The sequence below is a fragment of the Passer domesticus genome, chromosome 13 (genome assembly GCF_036417665.1).
Source record: "Passer domesticus isolate bPasDom1 chromosome 13, bPasDom1.hap1, whole genome shotgun sequence".
NCBI classification, from domain to species: domain Eukaryota; kingdom Metazoa; phylum Chordata; class Aves; order Passeriformes; family Passeridae; genus Passer; species Passer domesticus.
In genome coordinates, this window is record NC_087486.1 from 3,303,403 (window position 1) to 3,322,594 (window position 19,192).

Sequence of the window (19,192 nt, forward strand, 5' to 3'; positions counted from 1 at the left end):
AGAGCCTGGAAATACCATCCTGCCACCTTCAGCCCACTTGAGAGGTCCAGGGAACACTTCAGTGGCCTCAGCAGCCCCAGCTGCCACTCCAAAGAAGGTACAATTTAAGGACATTAATACTGCACTGAAATGATGCCTTTAGCTACGTGCTTTGAGCCAGAACATTTTAAGGACTCTGTCACTTTTAAATAAGCCAGCTCACTGCAGGTAGCTGAGTGATCTGAGTGCACAGCTGCCAGCTCCTCCCTGGGTCACCAAGCTGTAGCCATTGTACACCCAGGCACAAACAGCACACCCGAGAGACCTTGTGAGAACTCAAAGTGCTGGCAGAAGCAGCAGCCATCACTCCCACACCTCCAGACCTGCCTGGTGCAAGCCTGTCCAGCTAACAATCACGAGAGGGAGCTTTGCACCACTTTCTGTATGGGAAAGTCTGAGCTGTGGTGCTACTAAAGCTTGTAAGCTGAATGAAATGCCTTTTGAACACATTCTGAATCTAGGCAAAAAAAGGACATAAAGCTGGAAGAACCTGGAGCTAGTATTCTGCTCAGATAATGATGCTTTCTTTGCCTGAACTGTTGGTTTTTCCCTTATTCCCTGACTGTAGCAGTATGACTTTATTTGGGGACACTTTAAAGCCATGTGCCTTCTGTGGAACAATGATGCACAGATGCACTGAGGGTATATTGAAGTACACATTACAAAAGTGAATGGTATAAACTGACTCTATTGAGAGAAAAAAAAAAGAAAAAAAAAGCCAAGTCCCAACTACAGGCTACTGCCAGTCCAACACACCTTACAGAGTACAGCCTTGTTCTAACACTGCTCCCAGAACTGCCCAGGGAAGGGATACCAGAGCTACACAGGACGAGCAAGGCCCATCCTTTGTGAACATGGAAAAAGGCATTGCCACTCAAGGATCTGCCACTGTTTCCCCTCCTTCCTCTGCCAGCACAACCACTGCAACACTACACACCTCCTGCAGAAAGAAAGGCTTATCCCAGGTCTTCTTCCAGAACCATCCCTGCTGCTGTGTCTGGCACAATCCCAAAGCCTGACCTGTTCTTTGGCACAGCCTGACCTCGGCTCACAACCTTGACAACCATTTCAACAGCATTTCCCACCCCATTCTGTCAATCTCTTACTGCCCTGATGTTGTAAATTTGCACTTCTGGCTCCACAGACAGACAAGGTCAGAGAAAGCTGCTTAGCTCAGCCCAGGCTGACAAGCTTTCCTCTGCCCTCTTTTTCCTTGGAAGGCAGCTGGATCCAAGGCTCCACTGGGCTATATCATCAAACCATGTATTTTTTCTAGCAAAGTGGAGTTCCTTTCCCAGTGTGTGCAGTCACTGAGGGAGCAGCATGATGTGAACTCCACATGAAAGCACAACTGCATCTCCACAGCATCCCAATACTCACCTAAGCCAGGGGATGAACACCCACCACAGCAGCTAAAGAGACACAATTACATAGAAAGGGAGGCTGGCAAAGGTGCCAAGCCTTGACCTTTTTTTTGGCATGGTTTACACCATACCTGACTTCTGATACTGAATACAAATGTCTGCATCTAGAGGCAGCTAAGACTGGGTTTCCTCTGCAGTCAGTAGTGAGTACAGGATTCAGAGCCATGGCCTAGATCTTTGCTGCTCTGAGCTGCCCCTCTTTTCACAGAGAATTTGCTGTCTCTGAGTGGGTAGAGCAGACGATGTTAACTGGCCCTGCCCAGCACTGGCAAAGGTATTTGTACAGGCTGTTTTTACACATTAGTCCAGCTGAGCACACTTCAAAAAGAACACTGACACCAGCACAGGAAAGCTTACATGGACCAAGGGTATTACACCAATTTATTAACTTTATCACAAATGCCCTTTCCAAAATGCAACAGGATGGCTGGAACTGTTGAAAGTGGTGTGAGGTTTGTGTTCTCCTGTAAACTGTGTTACAACAACAAACATAACAATATTGATCTATAATTGGCTCCTGAAATACATACTGACTATCCTGCCTGCTGCTGAACCTGGGCCACTGGAAGTGAGAGGCGATGGCGAGAGGCCCAGAGGAGTCCTGCCTCTCCCAGGAAGTCTTGCTTCCCCTACACTTGCTGATAACTGGCTCATTCCTAAAAGGCAAAATGTGCTCGTCAGAGATATTTACACACTGATCCTGCTAATATGTAGCAGAGGGAATTGCCCCAGCTATCCCTTTCTGCTGAATGGCAGAATGCAATCAGAGGCTCTTGTGAGCAGTCACAGTCCCTCCCCAGCCCCTCCAAGGGGGTTCTTGGCTCATCCTGGTGTTCAAGTGCAAGCAGAAGGGGCTGAAGTCCAGTCTAGTGCTTGTGCTTCAAACTGGTTTGTAAAAGGGCAGGAGTCCCACCCCCAGAGAGGACTTTTTACAGCAGTTTGATTTTCTGAGGCGCAAAGCAAGATGCCAGGTAAAACCTGGTTCCATGAATTCAGAACAGCCTCTCTCACAGAGAATCAGCTGAGTAGCATTTTGAAAACAGAGCCTGAGTTAAGCATCATTATAAAATAGCTACTAGATCAAGGCAGTATCTTCAGTCTAACCCCAGCTCAAGCAGCTGCATCAGTGGGACAAAGTCTCAAGTGACAGGCCAAAAGATGTCTCTGGCTTAGGCTCTGCCAAGCACCCTGGGAAGCAGCAAACAGGTTATAGGGATGAGAGCATGAAGATCCAACAGTACCTCAGAGTGTGGGGTCTCCCCCAGCCCCTCCTCACTCTTCTCCTTCTTGGAATGGACTGCAGCAGAGGTATGGCGCTGTCTCTTCCGCTTTCGCTGTTTCTCCAAGAGCTTTTCAGAACCTGGGATGCAACAGAAAAACCATTCAAGGCAAATGCAGAAATAATTCCCTTGCTGCAGGTGACACCAGCAAGTTCTGCAGCCTGAGAGCTTCTGGCTGGGTCCTATATTCTTTGAGGGCCTAAGGGCTGGGGCAATACCAGCCTCCAGGCACTCGGCCCTCTGCCCATCACAGAAACACCAACTCATACTGGTTTAAGCAACTTTTTGCTGGGCTGCTGAGCACCAAGCACTTACACACACACACACACAGTTCTGGCACTGATTCAAATATCACAACAGTCTGCCCTGCTATCCCTGCCTTCACTCACCTTCTCCCAGGTCCTGGAAGTGGGCTGGTGAGTAGAGCTCAGAGCTGTCACTCTCTGAAGGGCCAGTACCCTACACACACACAGGAGAGAGAGTCAAGTCACCAGATGAAAACAGAGGCACACAATCCTGTGTTCACACAAAGCTGTGAAACCTTTTGAAATGACTGGAAGACCTAATTTACCATCCAAGTCATGAATTCATCAGTCGTTAGGGATTTTGTAAGAAAATATTTGGTTTGTGTGTGTGATAAATCACACATGTAAAAGTCTGTCTCTGGGAAGGGAGGAATGCAGAGTCTGATGTGTCTTGTGCTCATCAGCACAAATCACAGCTTCCTGTGCCCTCCCAAAAAGGCTGCTAATACTCTGTAAGGTGCTGGTAAAAGACATTCTCTTCTGAGTTTACACTTTTACAGACCTTAAGACTGAAATACACTGGTCTCTGCATTACTGCAATGGAGATAACTGTACCAAGTCTGTGCCTCACAGTGAGAGAAAACAGAAAGAAGTGTTATTAGTCAACTCTAGGAACAGTGGCAACAAGTTCTGTGCAGACACATGATCTGAAATAAATGCAAGTTGCATTTTTCCAAACCATGTCACTGAATATTGAGTATTCAGTGGAGAAGAGCAGCATTTTCTTTTAAAAGCTGAACCAAACAAGGTATCCTACATGTCATTCACCTCGAGCCTCCATCCTGCTTCAAGCTCTGCACTCACATGCATTCACCAGCTCACTTGGAAAGGTAACAAAGAAAACACTGCTCAGAGGAAATCTGATGGAAAAGGACAAAGCCTTAGGTTCAAGTTCAAGCTACACTGTAACATGACAGAAAGCCTCTGTGCAGAACATTTCTGTTCATATCTTTCCAGACAGCATCCAGATGACTCCTTTTCCATATAAATCAATTTTTAAAAAGGAGATTTTAAGCCAGAATTATCCTATCCCCATTACAAGTGGGGAGGGGTGAGGGACAGTGGATTATTTCATCATAACACAGCAACCAGCACCTTTGGGAAGGGTGGACCTTTGCTCCTGGGCTGCAGCCAACAAAAAAACCACATCCCATTCAATTGTGTCTTGTTTAGCAGGATCTGCTGTCTGGGCCTGCTTTCTATCCAGTTTCCTAAAGAGCTGGAAGGGAAGTACCTTCTTTTGGGGAGTCCATTCCTCCTTCTTTGGCATAAAGGCAGTGTCCAAGTCATTGGATTCCAAGAGCTTTTTAGTGGGCTTCCTTTGACGCTTGCTTTCAAAGTTTCCTGCAATGAAACCCTCACATCAGATAAACAGGGGTTTTCTTGTCTTCCATCAGATTAAGACCATTAAGTAAATATCAGCCAACAGTTCAAAATAATCTGCTTCATCCTGTCTTTGAGATCATAAGTTCCTAGGGCAGAGATGCCAATTACCTGCCTCTGTACAACTTCAATAAAAACCAGACCTCAGTCTGCCATGACCTTCAGGCTCACCTCAATATGTAATATAAAAATCCACCTACAAAAGAGAGGCTGTGAACTCACTGCCAGCAGGTAACACATGCTGGCAGCACAATTCACATCATAATTTCCCAAACACTTTGATCTGCATAAGCCAGTCCTACCACTGACACAGCCCTGCCTACACTCCCACACCAGCATTCATGCTGCTGCAGTAAACAGGCTGAAGACCACAATCCTGGTTAAAACTACTTGACAAAAGATACCCCAACAAAACTATTTCCTACTCAAGCTTTATCCTGGCCCTCAGGAGGTAGAAAGTTGCTAGACCTGGGCTCTTTCACTAATTTTGGCAACAGTATAAACTTACAACCAGGAAATGCTGATGCTGAGTGCAGACACTTCGCAGGCACAGCCTGTTACCCATCCCACCCCATTCATCCCCAGCTTTGACAGTCTCAGCTGTGCCCTTTGACACCTCTGTAGGCACAGCTCATCCATCACACTCCTAACCCTCAAGACAAGCTTCTGCCCACACTGTGTGCTTCAGCAAAAGGTGAGGGGAAATGACTGAAGAGAGCTACACAACCTCTGCAGACTGGATGTTTGCTCCCACTGCTGCAGCCTGGTGTGTTCTCCTGCATCTCCAGTCTTGGGTTCACATCCTTAATTTTTCCTCCTTTAATCCTCTCCATCTTCCCACTTCCTTGTGGGACCTTCCACAAGTCTCCAGAGGCAATCCCTCTTCCCTCACATGACAGGCTAACTGACCTCCCACTGACCAAAAATCTGCCTGCTTGGTTTATTTTGTTTGACTACAAGCCCTTTAGGAACAGTGTTCCCTCCAAGCTAGCACAGCCAGAACACCAGGGCTTTAACTCTGGACATGTCTTTAGATGCTATCAGAGAATAAACATACTGAAAGGAGACTCTCAGACTGACACTGCTGGAAAGGGAAGAGGCCCCTCACACCTCTACACCATGCCTTACTGAAGACCAAGACCCTGGTTTGCTGCTCACACAAGTCCCCAAAAATTTCTACAGATGCTTAGAAGCAATCAAGCGGGAAGTTCTTCCAGAAGGAATTTTGTGCTACAGCTCCCTGAGCTCCCTAGGAGAGCAAAAGACCATTCCACGAGCAATGAAGCTTAGACTTTGTGCATCACCCTCAGCACAGCAGTGTCCATCCACAGGGGTTTACAGCAACAAGAAACCATCAAGCTGAAGGAATGTCACTGTTGGGAAACAAGGACTCAGAGAAGGAGTTGTGGCCTCCTTCCTATGGACAAAAGAGGCATTCTGTGCAAGGATCTAAGGAGGACCACCACAGTCTATAGAAAGCCAACAGTACCAGGTCACTGGACACCCTTGCACCTGCCCTCTCTCCCTTCTCAACACAGCAAGAGTCAGTGAGTGAAGGAAGGCAAAAACAAACAGTGGCAACAGCCACTGACCTTTTCATGCCCCAAGAATAATTTTTAATGGAACTTGAATTACTTTCACTTACAAAAGCAGCATCACACCCCCTGCCACTTACCTGATTTCAGGAATCCCTCTTCCGCATCTGGAGAAGCAGAAACTTCAGAAACATCTGAGGAAGACAGAACCACCACCTCTGGAAAATCTGAAGATCCTCCTTGGGCTTGACTAGGGGGATCAGTGGAGTGGGATCCTAGTTCTGAGAAACAGGATCTGCTAGTTTCTGCTTCTAGGACGGGAGGGGACTCTTTGGTTGAAGATGGAGTTGAAACCAAAGAACTTGGCCCCCGCTGGGTATCTCTGTCAGGACTGCATTGTGCAGGAACGCCTCCTTCAAATTCAGACCTCGCCACAGAATTCACCTGGCATGGTGAAATACGTTGGTGAAAACATTCATTCTGCATGGCACTGCACACAGCAAGAACACTCAACCACAAAGAACATAAACACACACAGACCAGAGCCCTGGAGAAATAACCACAAAGAGCACATTGGCCTTCACCCACCTTTTGTAATTGCTCCTGGCCCTTCTTTGATTTTTTCTTGGGTGCAAACAAGTGATCATATTCTTCTGCATATTCCAGAAGCCGTTTACTTGGCTTTCTAAGGCGCTTCCTCTCTGAATGTGCTAAGAAAAAGGAAAGCAGCTTCAAGACTGTGTTTCTGAGAGGATCACAAGACATCTGTGGATAATAGCTGTTCCTGCCTTCTCTTCCAGAGGTTCCATGTGGGAAGAGCTGATAATTCTCTCTTTGAGACAGCCCAAAGAATTTTTGAGTTTTCTATTTTCCAAAATCCCAACTTAGCAGGGGGGATTCCTAAGGACTTCAAGCAGTTCAGGTAAGAAATCAAAACATATCAGACTGAGAGGCTCCTGAAATTTCACCCAACGTGTCCCTACAAGCTACATCTAACTTGCCTGCAGTACTTCTACCAGAACCAAAGGTCATTAGCAACTCATTACTCTTTTGCTGTTTATTCAAACTCTTTTGGTTTTAGTGCAGGGGCACAGGAAAACACTGTTTTCCCGTAACACAGTTCAGTCACTAGTTTCACTAGGAACACATAAGCTTAATTCCTTCCCTTCCCCTCCTCCCTGCCATTTTTTTATATACTACAAATTCCCCATCTGCTACTGTGAGCCCATTTATTGCTTTGTTTGTTCTACAATGAGATCAGGGAGCCAGCGACTGCGGCACTTGTCTCTGCACAGTGTGGTAGCATTGCAAGGTAAAAGGTGTTTCCTCACCACAACCCCAACCACCCGTGCTACACCAACCACCTCGACACGCCAACGCAAGGCAGGCTCCAAAAAACTGAACCCTGACACTCTAACAGCTCTTCTCTGCAAGCTGCAAAAGCAAGGTGATGCACATTTTTGTCTTTTTCTCACTTCCCAGAATACCTCTGAGTATCTCTGACTTTTCTCCTTTTTAGCAATCAAAATCATTAAATAATACTGCCCAAAGATTTCCCCTAGTCAGGAAAACACCTGCGGTCTCCTGGAAGTTTTGGAACAAACAATAAATATTCTCTTTGCTTCATTTCATTTGTAGGAGGCGGCTTTTTCTTCTTTAAAACGGAAGCATTTTATAACAAAGCATTTCAATGCAACGCTTCAGAACAGGGATGTTGGACAAGATTGCTACATTTTATTGTGGCTTTGTGGTTAAACAAGCATGAAAATGTCAAACTTGGCCAAAAGAGAAGAAAGAAACAACTTTCTCAAACACAGCTATTTTCAGCCTCTATTAACACTCTGCACAGGTGTCTGATTGAAACACACTTTTCAGCACATAAGCAGTTATGGGATGAGTATCCTCACCAGGCAACTATTTAGAACCCCAAAACAGTGCAGCAGAGTACACAGCACTGTGCCAGAAAGGCTGGCTTAACTGCTTTTTGTTCCCAAAAGGAATCCTATACAAGAATCCCAAATGCAGATTGACAGTGGCAAAACACAGACCCGATGAAACTATTATTTATAAAACTGGTTTACATCAGCCAATTGTACCAATCTTCACGTCTGCCTTATTTGCTCTAAACTACTGTACAAGGTTTGTAGCAAAATTATGCCCAATGCTGCCATTTAACTGTGATGAAGACTTTATGCAGTTTGAGCTTAGTGGAAATGGCACAGTTGTGACTGCAATCTGTTCTGATCTCTTACACTGAAGCTGCCTGCTGTGGGCAAGGATTGGTCACATCTCAAAGCACTGCAGTCAGTCCAGTTTCCAGCATCAGTTTCTCTATTTTCTAGGCCTTAACATAAAGAAATGGTCTCAACACAGCATTAGAGGTTGACTCAGTCCCACCAGCACTGGGGATGTCACAGCAGCCCTGACAGTGGCACTGGTGCCTCCCCACATCTGTACAAAAGGAGGGTGAGTGTGCACAGAGCTCACATGCTATTTAGGGCAGAGGAATTAGTTTATGCAATTGCTGCTCTGGCACTTTTACCAGCAAATCCAGTCCCTGACTGCTGCTGCTGCATCCCTGTGTGCAGCACCAACACCCTGTACACTCCTCTCCACTGTCACCTCCACACCCAGAGCTCGCTGCCTTCCTCTGCCACTACCCCCCTAACTTTACTGCCTCTCAGCACCTCCTCTTCTCTAGCTCACTCTGCAGACCTTCATCTTCACCTCACACAGCATCACTGCAGGGATGCTTCAACTGCCAAAGCACCATGAAGCTGTGAGAAGCTGCCTGGATCTCAGTGTGAAGGAAGAACCTGCAGCACAGCCCAGAACGTGCATCCTCTCACCTGCTCTAGAGACTTCAGTCCTCAAAAACACACAGACCCAGCCAGAGTCAGTGAATGATTAAACTGGTCATGACTTAAAACCAGAACTTTTACCCCAGGTGTTACACACTATAGGCTTGTTTTCTGTGCCTGCTGCAACTTGCCTTGGGCAGGTCCCACAACCACCAAGCCAGGAGCTGCCTTTGCCACAATGGAAGCAGAAGTGCAGGCTGCCTCCAGCAACCACAAAAAGCAAAATACACACATCAAAATCTGCACTGAGAGAACACATAAGTGACAGAATGCACACAGGCTCAAAATCATGATGAGTTGTATTATTTTATGATATCACAATTAGATTAGAAAAATTTATTGTGGTGAAGCCTGTGCAAAACCTAATTTTATTTGTTTTCTTAAGGTGTGTTTCCCCAGATTCCCTGCAGAAACCAGAGGATGGTACAAACTGAATATGGTTCTGTTGGCCCTGTTCTGTCCACACATCCTTTTGTATCTTCCTTTGGCTTTAACCAAATATCCCCACCTCTGTGGGAGAGGCAGGGCTCTCTCGCCTTTTGGTCCTCAGAAGCCTCCTCCTTCCTAGGTAATTTCCCTTCCAATGCTGCTGCCTTACTTCTGTCTGCCATATTCCAGACCCACCTCCAGCCCAGCCTTCCTGCAGCTTCCCTCTCTTCTGTTCTCTCTTTCACCCACCAGGCAGCCACACCAGAACTGTAAATTAGGAAATCGTGGGGCTCCACAAGTCACTATGAGCAACTAATAAAATTCCACACAGAGGAATTAAAAACTCCCAACACATCATCTTGAAGAAATCCTACAGAACAAACCAAAAACAAACTATGTCAAACAGCACCACGAAAGATAAAAAACAGAGCAGCCATTGAGGCTCAGTTTCCTGGAACTTTCTAGCACTGACCTATCCCACTAACACCAAACTTGTGGCTCTAAGGAACACATTATGAAGGTGCAAGTTAAAAAAAAAATCCCAGGCTCAGAAGGATTCTTATTTTACCTTTCGCTGTGGAAGAACTAAAGATTTTTAATGTGTGTAAAATTTTCTGACCAATAACCTGAGTACAAACTCATAATTACTCTCTCCTTTGTCCGCCATGCTTACAGAGAACTGAAACCAAGGTCCCACACCTTCTTCTGCTCAGACGTAGATATCTTCACATTGTCAGCCAGCCACAAGTTCTGTAACTTATCCTTTAAATGAAAAAGTGTAAAATGGATACAAATACTCTGGCGCAAGTCCAGCTCCCTTACCTTGTGCAGAGAATTCAGACTGGGGAGCAAAGTTGCCAAGCTCTGTTTCTGAGTCCATCACACTGGTGTTTGGCTTACCACATACATTCAAACGTTTATCAACTAAGTCTAAACGATTCTCAAAGTCCTGAACTGCCAAGTCTCCCTCAAGCACCTTTGAATGAGGGGAATGCCTACGTCCCAAGCACTCATTTCCCTTCAGTGAAAAGCCACGAGAATTCAGGCCAAAGGCACTCTCCAAGTTTCCTTGTTCCCTAGATCTACTGATGTGCTTATTAGATCTAGCACTGCTTTGGTTAAAACGCTGCCATCGCTTTTTGGGTGCTACGTGATTGATATCATTAGACTCATCACCAAGAGAGCTCTCACTATTTGCCTCTGAATCCAAGTCTGGACTCTCCCCATTTTCAGCAGAATTGCAGCTCTCATTATTTCTACCAGCTTCAGGTCTCCTTCCAACACGACCTAAATTGTCATCAGATAAACAGGCAGAATCTTCATCAGTTGAATGCTCTGTTAAATCAATACACTCCTTCCTCTCAGTATCTTCTGCCTCATTCCCTAGAGGACTGGTAACCGAACTGTGCCCACGGAATGCATGTTCTCCTGAATCTCTGGGTAACCGACTTAGCAACTTACTTGGCCCTCCTGGTTTTAAGTCCTTTCTGTTTGAAACTGTTTTATCTCCAAGCTTTGATGACTGCTTAGATTTTGAACAGTTGCGTTTGGACATGCAATTTGTGCCGTTTGTCCCAGAAACAGCAGCACTCGCAGGCTCCCTTTTACCAGTACCAATCCCTGTCAACTTGGTTGGAGGACTGTGTGAAAATGAGGAGTTGCTTATAGCAGAGTTTGGAGTTACTGTTTCCTGGACACAATCTCCATTTTTTTCTATTTTATACGGGGGACCTACAATGGACAAAGACTTGAGACCACTTGCAGAATTGCTTCCAGAACCATCACCTGTGCTGGTATTTCGAAATGGGACTATATTTTGACCAGTCATCAGTTGCTGCTCTTTTGTCTTACTGTCATGCATATCCTTCAACATCATTAACAAGGTGCTGAATTTGTAATCTGGTTCAATAGGCAAACGACCATGACCAGAAGCAGAAGAGAAAAGCAAAGGTACTGTGGCCTTTGGAGTGCCAGAGTCACTGGCATCATCATTCATGGACCGATAGGACAGTTCCTTCAGCTCTGACAGAACGTGCTTCACCACGGCAGTTTCGATTTCAGCAGAATCCCTGGGTTTCTCATGCATGTTGTTTAACAGTTTCTGACCATCAACTTTTCCACTTCTCTGAAGAGAATCTCTTGCAAGGCCAGAGAAACCTTTGGTATCTGAAGAACAGCGATTCACACCACCCTCCTCTTCTGCAAGAGAAGGCTCCATCCCAGCAACCTTTTCTTTATGTTTACATTTTATACTCCTGGTTCCAGGTAATTTCATGCTTTTCGGTTTCAAGATTGCTTGATTTGTAACAGCAGGCCAGGGGCTGTCCTTGGAAACACTTTGGGGGGTAGTGTGCTTGTTTGCTAGGGAAAGATTGTAATTTCTCACATCTGAAGAGCACTCAAGAGGTGTCAATGACATCTCAGCATCAGACAAACCTACTTCAAGCTCCCCATCTGCAAATTCAGCATCAAGTCTGTTGGTTACTGAACCTCCCAGAGCTTTGCGATCCCTGTGCGACTTCTTCCTGGCCCTTCTGCTGCTCTTCTGGGAAAGATACATGGAAAGTTTAATGTTTCCACTTGATGTCACAGGAAAGTCCTTCTCCACTTTATCTGAAGAATCACTAACTTCAAGAGCACTAGAGGCTCTCTCTGAACTTTGGTCCATGGTATCTACATCACTGTTCCCACCATCAGAGAGGGAAGAGGATGAATCTGATTCAGTTTGTTTTTTCTCAACACCAGCATCAGAAGCAGAATAGTGTATTTGTAACTTGGAACTGCACAAAATGCCCAGGGAACTCTTCTCTCTCTCAAAAGATGGGCTGGAAAACAAATCTCCTTGGAGGGTGTTTTTCAGAGCATCACTTTTACGATTCTCATAGTCTGGTTTTAGAGGTGTCTTTTCAAAACGTCTTTCTCCAAAGGAGGACAGCAAATGGTTTTCCCTGGCGCTGTTGGATGCTGTCAGGCTGTTGGCAATCCGGCGAAGCTCGTGAGACGCGTGTTTCTCTGGCAGGTCCCCAACAATCACGTTTCTAACTACGCTCTCTGGTGTTTTGTCTTTGATTTCTTCCCTCGATTCTTCCCCTCTGGCGCCACTCTTTTTTACTCTAGTCCTTTTTCTGCTTTCAGAGGTTGTTTTCACCTGTGGCTTGATGTGCAATTTTCCTTTTTCACTGGCCACGTGTCTGGAGTCAAAAGCCAAGGATTTTAAGCAGCCGTTCAGTTGCGTGTCCCTTTCTGCTCCAGGGCCATTGGTGTAGAATTCCAGCTGCACGTCCTTCTCGCTGTCCGGCTCGCTGGAGCTCTGGCTGCACTTCTGATCCTCTGGCCCCCCGAGAAGAATGTCTTCTGCCTGTCCAACACTGACTTCCCATTTAGCCCTAAATTTCTGAGGAACCTTAAAAGTTGGAGACAAAAAAAAAAAAAAAAAAGACAAAATTTGAGTAGGTACCCAAAACACAGAACACAGTGACATTCCTGCATTTTCCATCTTTAAGACAATTCCCTGGGACTGTGTCTGGCAGACACAGGAAGCACTGCTCCTGGGTAAGCACCCTGCATTCCAGCTCAGCCCTGTGCATTCCCAAAACAGCAGAAAGATCCCTGAAAAGTAAAAGTCTTCAAGAATCGGATGTCTTGGCATGCCAACACACCCTGAACACAACAGCCTGTAAAGGGCAATGCATATGGTATGGGTCCCTGGCACAGAAATGCAAAGCTACAGCCAGCAAGGCTCACAAGGCAAATACAGCATTGTTTTCCTCAAAATATCTGAGCAGACCTGTTTGCTGTCCTCATTGTTGATTCTTCCTGCATCCCCTGAATTCAGAGCACGATCTGCCCTCTCCATCAACTCACCTCGGGACTAACATGAGATCCACACACATCTAAGATGTGCTCTATCAAGTTCACAATGTTCATTCCTAAGAATTCCTTTAGAAAAACCAAAAAGCTCTCTGCATACTTAACAGGAACCTCTGCTAATACTCAAAATTAACATGAACCTTGTTTCTTATCTGTATGTGTAGTTTTTGGCTGCACAACAGCAAACCAAAAGCTTCACAACTGCTCCTAAACTCAAATCCAGTTCCAAGGCAGGAGGAACAACTCACATTGCTGACACTTTTCTTCTAAAGAAAAACCCAAACCAACAAAGTCTCATCTCAGCAGCCTCAAGAAGTTTCACGAAGCCAGATAGCAATCCAGCCAAATACTCTCAGCTTTGCATCAATCTTGGCTTCCAGGGGTGCAAACCTGGACATTTATGTGAGTAAGAAACATTTGATTCCCTCTACTGCAGTCATGCTGGCACTCCATTTACATACAGAATGAGATTTCAGCCACACAGCACTTCTAGAACCAGAGAAGTTACTTGGGAGCATGTCACTAGTTGTTGAGAGCACAAGGAGAGAAGTCCTTAAAGAAGATACTGAACATGCCCTTGGAAAAGAAAAACCAAATAAGGCCACTGCCCCCAGGGACTCACATCTGCAAGAGCACATTCAATCTGATTGATGGTTCTGCACTAACACAGAGAAAAAGAAAAACCAGATACCATTGCCTAGGATAACTATTTGCTCTCTTACAGTAACACAGTAGCCTCTGTAGTTCTTCACTTCAGCAATTCTAACGAGTTAATTTCTGCAGTCACCTTCCTACAGACATAGACCAGACCCCTGTGTCACATTACATTAACTGGCTACAACTGCTCTGGGCTGTTATGTTTGGAAACGGAGATGGTGCGATGAGCCACAAAACTCATTCCCACAGGCTCACTGACAAAGCGTTTTCCAAGTCAAATTATAAGTCCTAACAGGTTTCTATAAAGAGAATTACTGAAGCAGTGCTAAAAATCCCACTGCTTTATCTCAGCCAGTGATCTAGTGAAGCATGCAACTCCACCTCTGATTCAGATCAGCCAAGGGAGGCTGCCAGAGAGCACAGAAGTTTTTTAGCAGTGCTGCAATCCACAGCAGGAGAGGGCTGTGCTGCTGAACACATCCCACACCAACAGAGCCCAGATTCCTCTGCCTTCCAGAGCTGTCCAGGGCAATAGAAGCAGCAGGCCACACCCCAGCACAGAAGACAGTCTGGAAACTCCTGGCAGTTTATAAACTATGCTGCTGTAAGGACACAAAGAATCCCTTTCCTGGCTGACTTGCTGCAGTCAGTCTCACAGAAGCTGTCAAAGTACAAATTCAGGCATAAAGGAATATTTTGTACTGTGCAGATTCAAAGAAATAAAAACATATTACACAAAACAGCTCTTTCACCTTGTGTTTGTATCCTTTTTCCTTTTGCTTTCCTCTTTTCCGGAGAACAGGCAGCTCTTCAAACTGATGTCTCCCTTCAAAGAGGACAACAGCTTTCCCAGGAACCCAGGTTTTCTCTGAAGGTTCTCCTAAGGCATCCACATAGTACTCTCGGTATGGTCTCTGACCGGAAACTATTTCAAGAAATTTAACAGAATTACCCCTTGTATGTAACAGAATAAAGACACAAAGACACAGAAAACAGTAACAATTTGAGAGGTAATTTTCAATTACATTTTGCTTAACAACATGCCCACATAAATGCCAGTTCTGGGGATTTCTACTCACAGCTAAGGGAGACCCCTTTGTTTGCTGCTGTCTATATTTTACATTGCTAGTCTATTTTTAAATAGTTTGGGCTTTTTTTTTTTTTTACAAGCAATTGATTAACATGCCTATGATTGGTCATCTTCCTACAGCAAAGATTGCTTGCAAAAAAAAAAAAAAGGTAAAGATATGTAAATATTTTTTCCTTGAAAGACACAACACACCAAGCAGAACAATTTTTTTTCTGCTACTCCCTGATTAATGATTAAACAGTCCAGAGCACTTGACCGTTGAGAAAACACAACAGTGCTGGGAACACCCAGAACTGACATCCTTCTGGACAGGATTTAGTCACACAGGTTGAGCCTCCCCCATCACAATACATCCCATACTGTTCAATGTTTTAATACCAAACTAAGTCTTATTTAGGACATAAAACATGAACAGCAGCATGTAAACAAACACATGCACACACTCTGAAAAGATTAGGTGCAACATGACACAACATTAGTTATAATGAGTCTCTCCATACTTCAGGCACAAGAGGAGCAGAGAAGAAATTCGATTATAGGGGCAGATTAAAAGATTCTTTAAAGGTACTTTCTATGCAAGAAAGCTGAACACATGGCACAAATAAGAACTGAATCAGTACTGGGTGGAAAAGGACAGGTCACAAGCATTTGAACAGAACAAACACTTGAAAGCAAGGGACACAAACTTCACCCTGCAGTTTGCTGCAATGCATTAACCTTCTCCCAGAAACACCTTCACCCTCTGAACAGGCAGATTACACTTTCAGCCCATTTGGTTTGTGCTGCCTCTTCCAGGGTGCCAGCACAGTGTGGCAGCCTGGCCCTAGGTGATGTTGAAACTGAGATTCTAACCAAGACTGAGAGGATGACAGACAATGACCAGAACAACATCAAACCAAGTGCAAAGATCACAGGCTTCATCCCCCCCATTCACAGCTCTGGGACTCAAGTCACTGAGCCTATACCTTCCAGCTCCAAAAATCTTTCAAGCCAAGAGCTTGCTGAGGAAAGGTAAACTGCCTTTAACTAAACACCATTCCTCAAATCCCAAGAGAAGAGCTTTCAGCACAAGTGACAAGGTTGAAGCGACCTGCCTTGTTTTGAAGGGTTTGTTCCCTTGGCAACAGGAGAGCCAAGGCAGCAGGACTGTGCTTCCCACAGTGCACACAGAGCCCAGCTCCTCCTGCCCAAAAGTGCCAGAGCTCAGAGCCACCTGCCTTGCCACCTTGGCATTGGGAAGGGAGGACAAGCAGATTACACACAGCCACAGCTGGAAAATACCATTTTCCCCTCAGCTCCACTGGCTTGAACACAGATAAAACAATGATGGGAGAGTCCATCATGTGGCTGGAGATCAGGCCTTCCTGGAACTTGCTGACAGAGCTTTTCCTCCCTGCAGAATTCCTTTATTAACAATCCTCGTGCCCAGGCCGAGAGGGGAATACTGGACAGGTATATACATTAAATCCTGCCCAAAACTTCAGGAGGAGAGATGTGGGCAGACACTATATATCAGCATATCTTCTAGAAACATCTCTGACAGGATTTTGAGAGCTGTAAACAGACTATTTAGAACAGCACATTCACTATTCTCTAGAATCAGGATAAATGCCTCCCCAAAGGATGAAGGGGGAGGTGAAGAAAGAAGACTTCAGCAACCGGGTTGGGGGATGATGTGAGCACCATGTAGGAAAAGCTGCTTCATTTCTAGAGAAACAGCAATGGCTCTGAGCTGATGGCCACTCAAAAAGAACTCCACTCATGCACAGCACTTGTGCTTAGGCTGGCAAGGGCCACAAAACCTGGAGACAAATACAGTAGTGAGTGGCAATCTCACCAGTCTAGAGCTGTCAGTGGCAGAGGACACCAGTTCAAGGGGTTTCTAGTTGCCCAGAGAACAAAAAGAATCAGAAGGGGAAACCAGGAACAAATAAGCCTTTCTGTTTGTGGCAGTCTCCCCGTGGCATCTGGTATGATACTAAAAGCAAACAATTCCTCATTTCCCTTCTGTCTCTCCATCACTCACCTATCTCTGCATTGATATTTTAAGACTCTTTCTCCCTTCCTGGCTCTCTCCTGTGGTCAAGCACACACAGCTCTATTTGTCCATCTCTTCTCCTCACACTATACCCTAAACATTCACGGCTCCATCTCTTGGTTTTTCCAGAATTTCCCTACCAACAGCCCCTTAATTTTTTGTGCTAAACAAGACCCAAAAATTTCACTTCCATGCACATGCTCCCATCACACCCTCAGGCACTTAGCAGCTACACTGCACTACTCCACACTCCAGTCCTCAGCCTCTCCAGCCTCCCATTCTCCAAGAACAACCCTCTGTGTCCTCACACACCCCAATCCTCCCAGCTCTGCTTCCTCACCTGTTCCACCTCTCTGATCCATCTCCTTTTTCTCTGCATCATTTTTTTGAGAGGCTGCTCTTCTGCACTTCCCTGAGCTTAGCCCAGCTATCTGTCCTTCCTACAGTCTGGGAAGAAAAGCCTAAATGTCCAACAGCTCTCTGTGCCACTTCATCACCCCCAGCCCCTTCTTCTTCCTGTCAACTCCCTCATTTAGCTTTACTTTCTTGTTTTCCATAGCAGAGCCTATTTCTTCACACCTTTCACCGGCCAGAAATGCTTTTAAAATTAATTAAAAACTGCAGCATCCTGCCATACACGACACCTCCACTTAGTGGTCTGAGTAGATACAGTACCTTTCATTTTTGAGTGACAGTCCAGCACTGGGTCATGACAAATTGTGCATGGCCACCATGGGCGTCTGTTGAACTTGGCCCAAACAAGATCCCCAACTTCATACTTCACTGGAGGCTTCTTCTTGGCTTGGATCTTTGGGGAAAAACCAGAACACAAGAAATCACTAAAGCTCCAGATGCTTTTGAAGAGATTTGCCTCCCCCCCTGTGTGCAGATTACAGGGGACAGCAGAGACATTTACATTAAAAAGCAAGTCCTGATTTTACTTAGTGGCTCCTACACCTTCAAAGAACACAATGGTTCTCCCCATTCTTCTGCAAGAACAAAACAATAAGAGGATTTGAGAAGGTTTTTGTTATTTTTTTAGTAAGTAACATGACCTCTGGTAAATGACTGCACTCAAACGTCACACATTTGAACAGGTAAATATTTGGAGTCACTACCAGACCCCATTATTTCACCAACACGAGTTTGTTAATTTCAAAGGTTGCAACATATGGAAAAAGTAACAGTAAGAGACAGTGAAATTTTCCTGTCTGAAACATAAGAACAGCAAGTGTTTATCAACTGCAGAGGAAAAAAAAAAAAAGTTGGTATCTACAAGTTAGTAACTTTCCTGCTTCTCAGATGTGCTCAGGAAAAAGCTTCACCAGAAAATATTTTAAACCAAAGACAGGCACAATCACAAAAAAAAAATTATATACTGATGTTTAGCTTGTATGAGCAGATCTGGTGTTGCTCTGCCCCAAAACTAAGGAGCAAAAAGAGAGTTTAAGAGCAGGCACCTCCCTCTAGGACACAGACAGACACAACACTGACCTTGCCTGTCTCCAAAAGCTGCTCACAAGTATCAACTCTGCAGACACAGTCACCCAATTCCACTCAGCTTCTCAGGGCCATGCAGCAGCCACAAGAACACCGAAATCTTTCAAGACAAACCCTAAAGCTGTTCAATGCCATTTCTGTGCACTGCCCAAGAGCTGAGAGCAGACCCTACACTGTTTGTGAAGCACAGAGCCTCTCTGGCTGCACGTGCTCCACCAGCAGGACCTCTGCCAAGGAGAGGATCTGGGAGCTTTGGTGTTGTGAATCATTGAGCCAAGACGAGATACAATAGGTTTTCACAGGATATAAAAGTCCCTGTACCCAGCTGTGGGGTATCCTGCCTGTTTAGCAGCACCCACCAACATGTCCCAGGTGGGTTCAGCATTTTAAGAGCTCCAAGAAGCACCCAGATATTTCTCCTGCCATAAGTGCAAGCAATATGCTCCTCATTTAAGTTGTTACAGCACAAACACACACCTTTCTGCTTCACTTCTCCATCCTGCTAACCACCCTGCTCCAGGCACGTCTCTTGCCATCCCCAGTTCAACATCCCAGCAACTAAAACACAACAGACCTCTCTAATAAAAGGTATATTCCGTTTCTCATTGAGTTTTATGGGTCTTCTTCATGTGGTTAAAGAAAACACAAAAGAACAAACCCTGCCACATGAAAAAAAGGCATGTAACGATGTTACAGACTACATTATTGAAATTCTTCTCACTCACTCATCGAAAGCCACTCAATAACTTATTGCTGAGCAGGAGTTTAGGAAGAGGGAATG

At 45.2% G+C, this 19,192-nt stretch overlaps 1 protein-coding gene across 5 annotated transcripts in view; it reads right to left on the reverse strand.

Annotated features, from left to right (window-relative positions):
- The window catches only part of NSD1 (nuclear receptor binding SET domain protein 1), a 60,982-nt gene that overhangs the window by 26,480 nt on the left and 15,310 nt on the right, over nt 1–19,192 (reverse strand). For 4 of the 5 annotated variants that reach the window (XM_064387873.1, XM_064387871.1, XM_064387872.1 and 1 more), the window contains exons 3-10: nt 17,587–17,719; nt 14,536–14,708; nt 10,079–12,659; nt 6,555–6,676; nt 6,107–6,410; nt 4,283–4,392; nt 3,133–3,202; nt 2,705–2,823 (exon numbers count right to left, since the gene is read on the reverse strand). In XM_064387873.1, coding sequence (XP_064243943.1) covers nt 2,705–2,823; nt 3,133–3,202; nt 4,283–4,392; nt 6,107–6,410; nt 6,555–6,676; nt 10,079–12,659; nt 14,536–14,708; nt 17,587–17,719 — 3,612 coding nt within the window. The remainder of the gene's footprint in view (nt 1–2,704; nt 2,824–3,132; nt 3,203–4,282; nt 4,393–6,106; nt 6,411–6,554; nt 6,677–10,078; nt 12,660–14,535; nt 14,709–17,586; nt 17,720–19,192) is intronic. The other variant, XM_064387875.1, reaches the window with a different exon arrangement.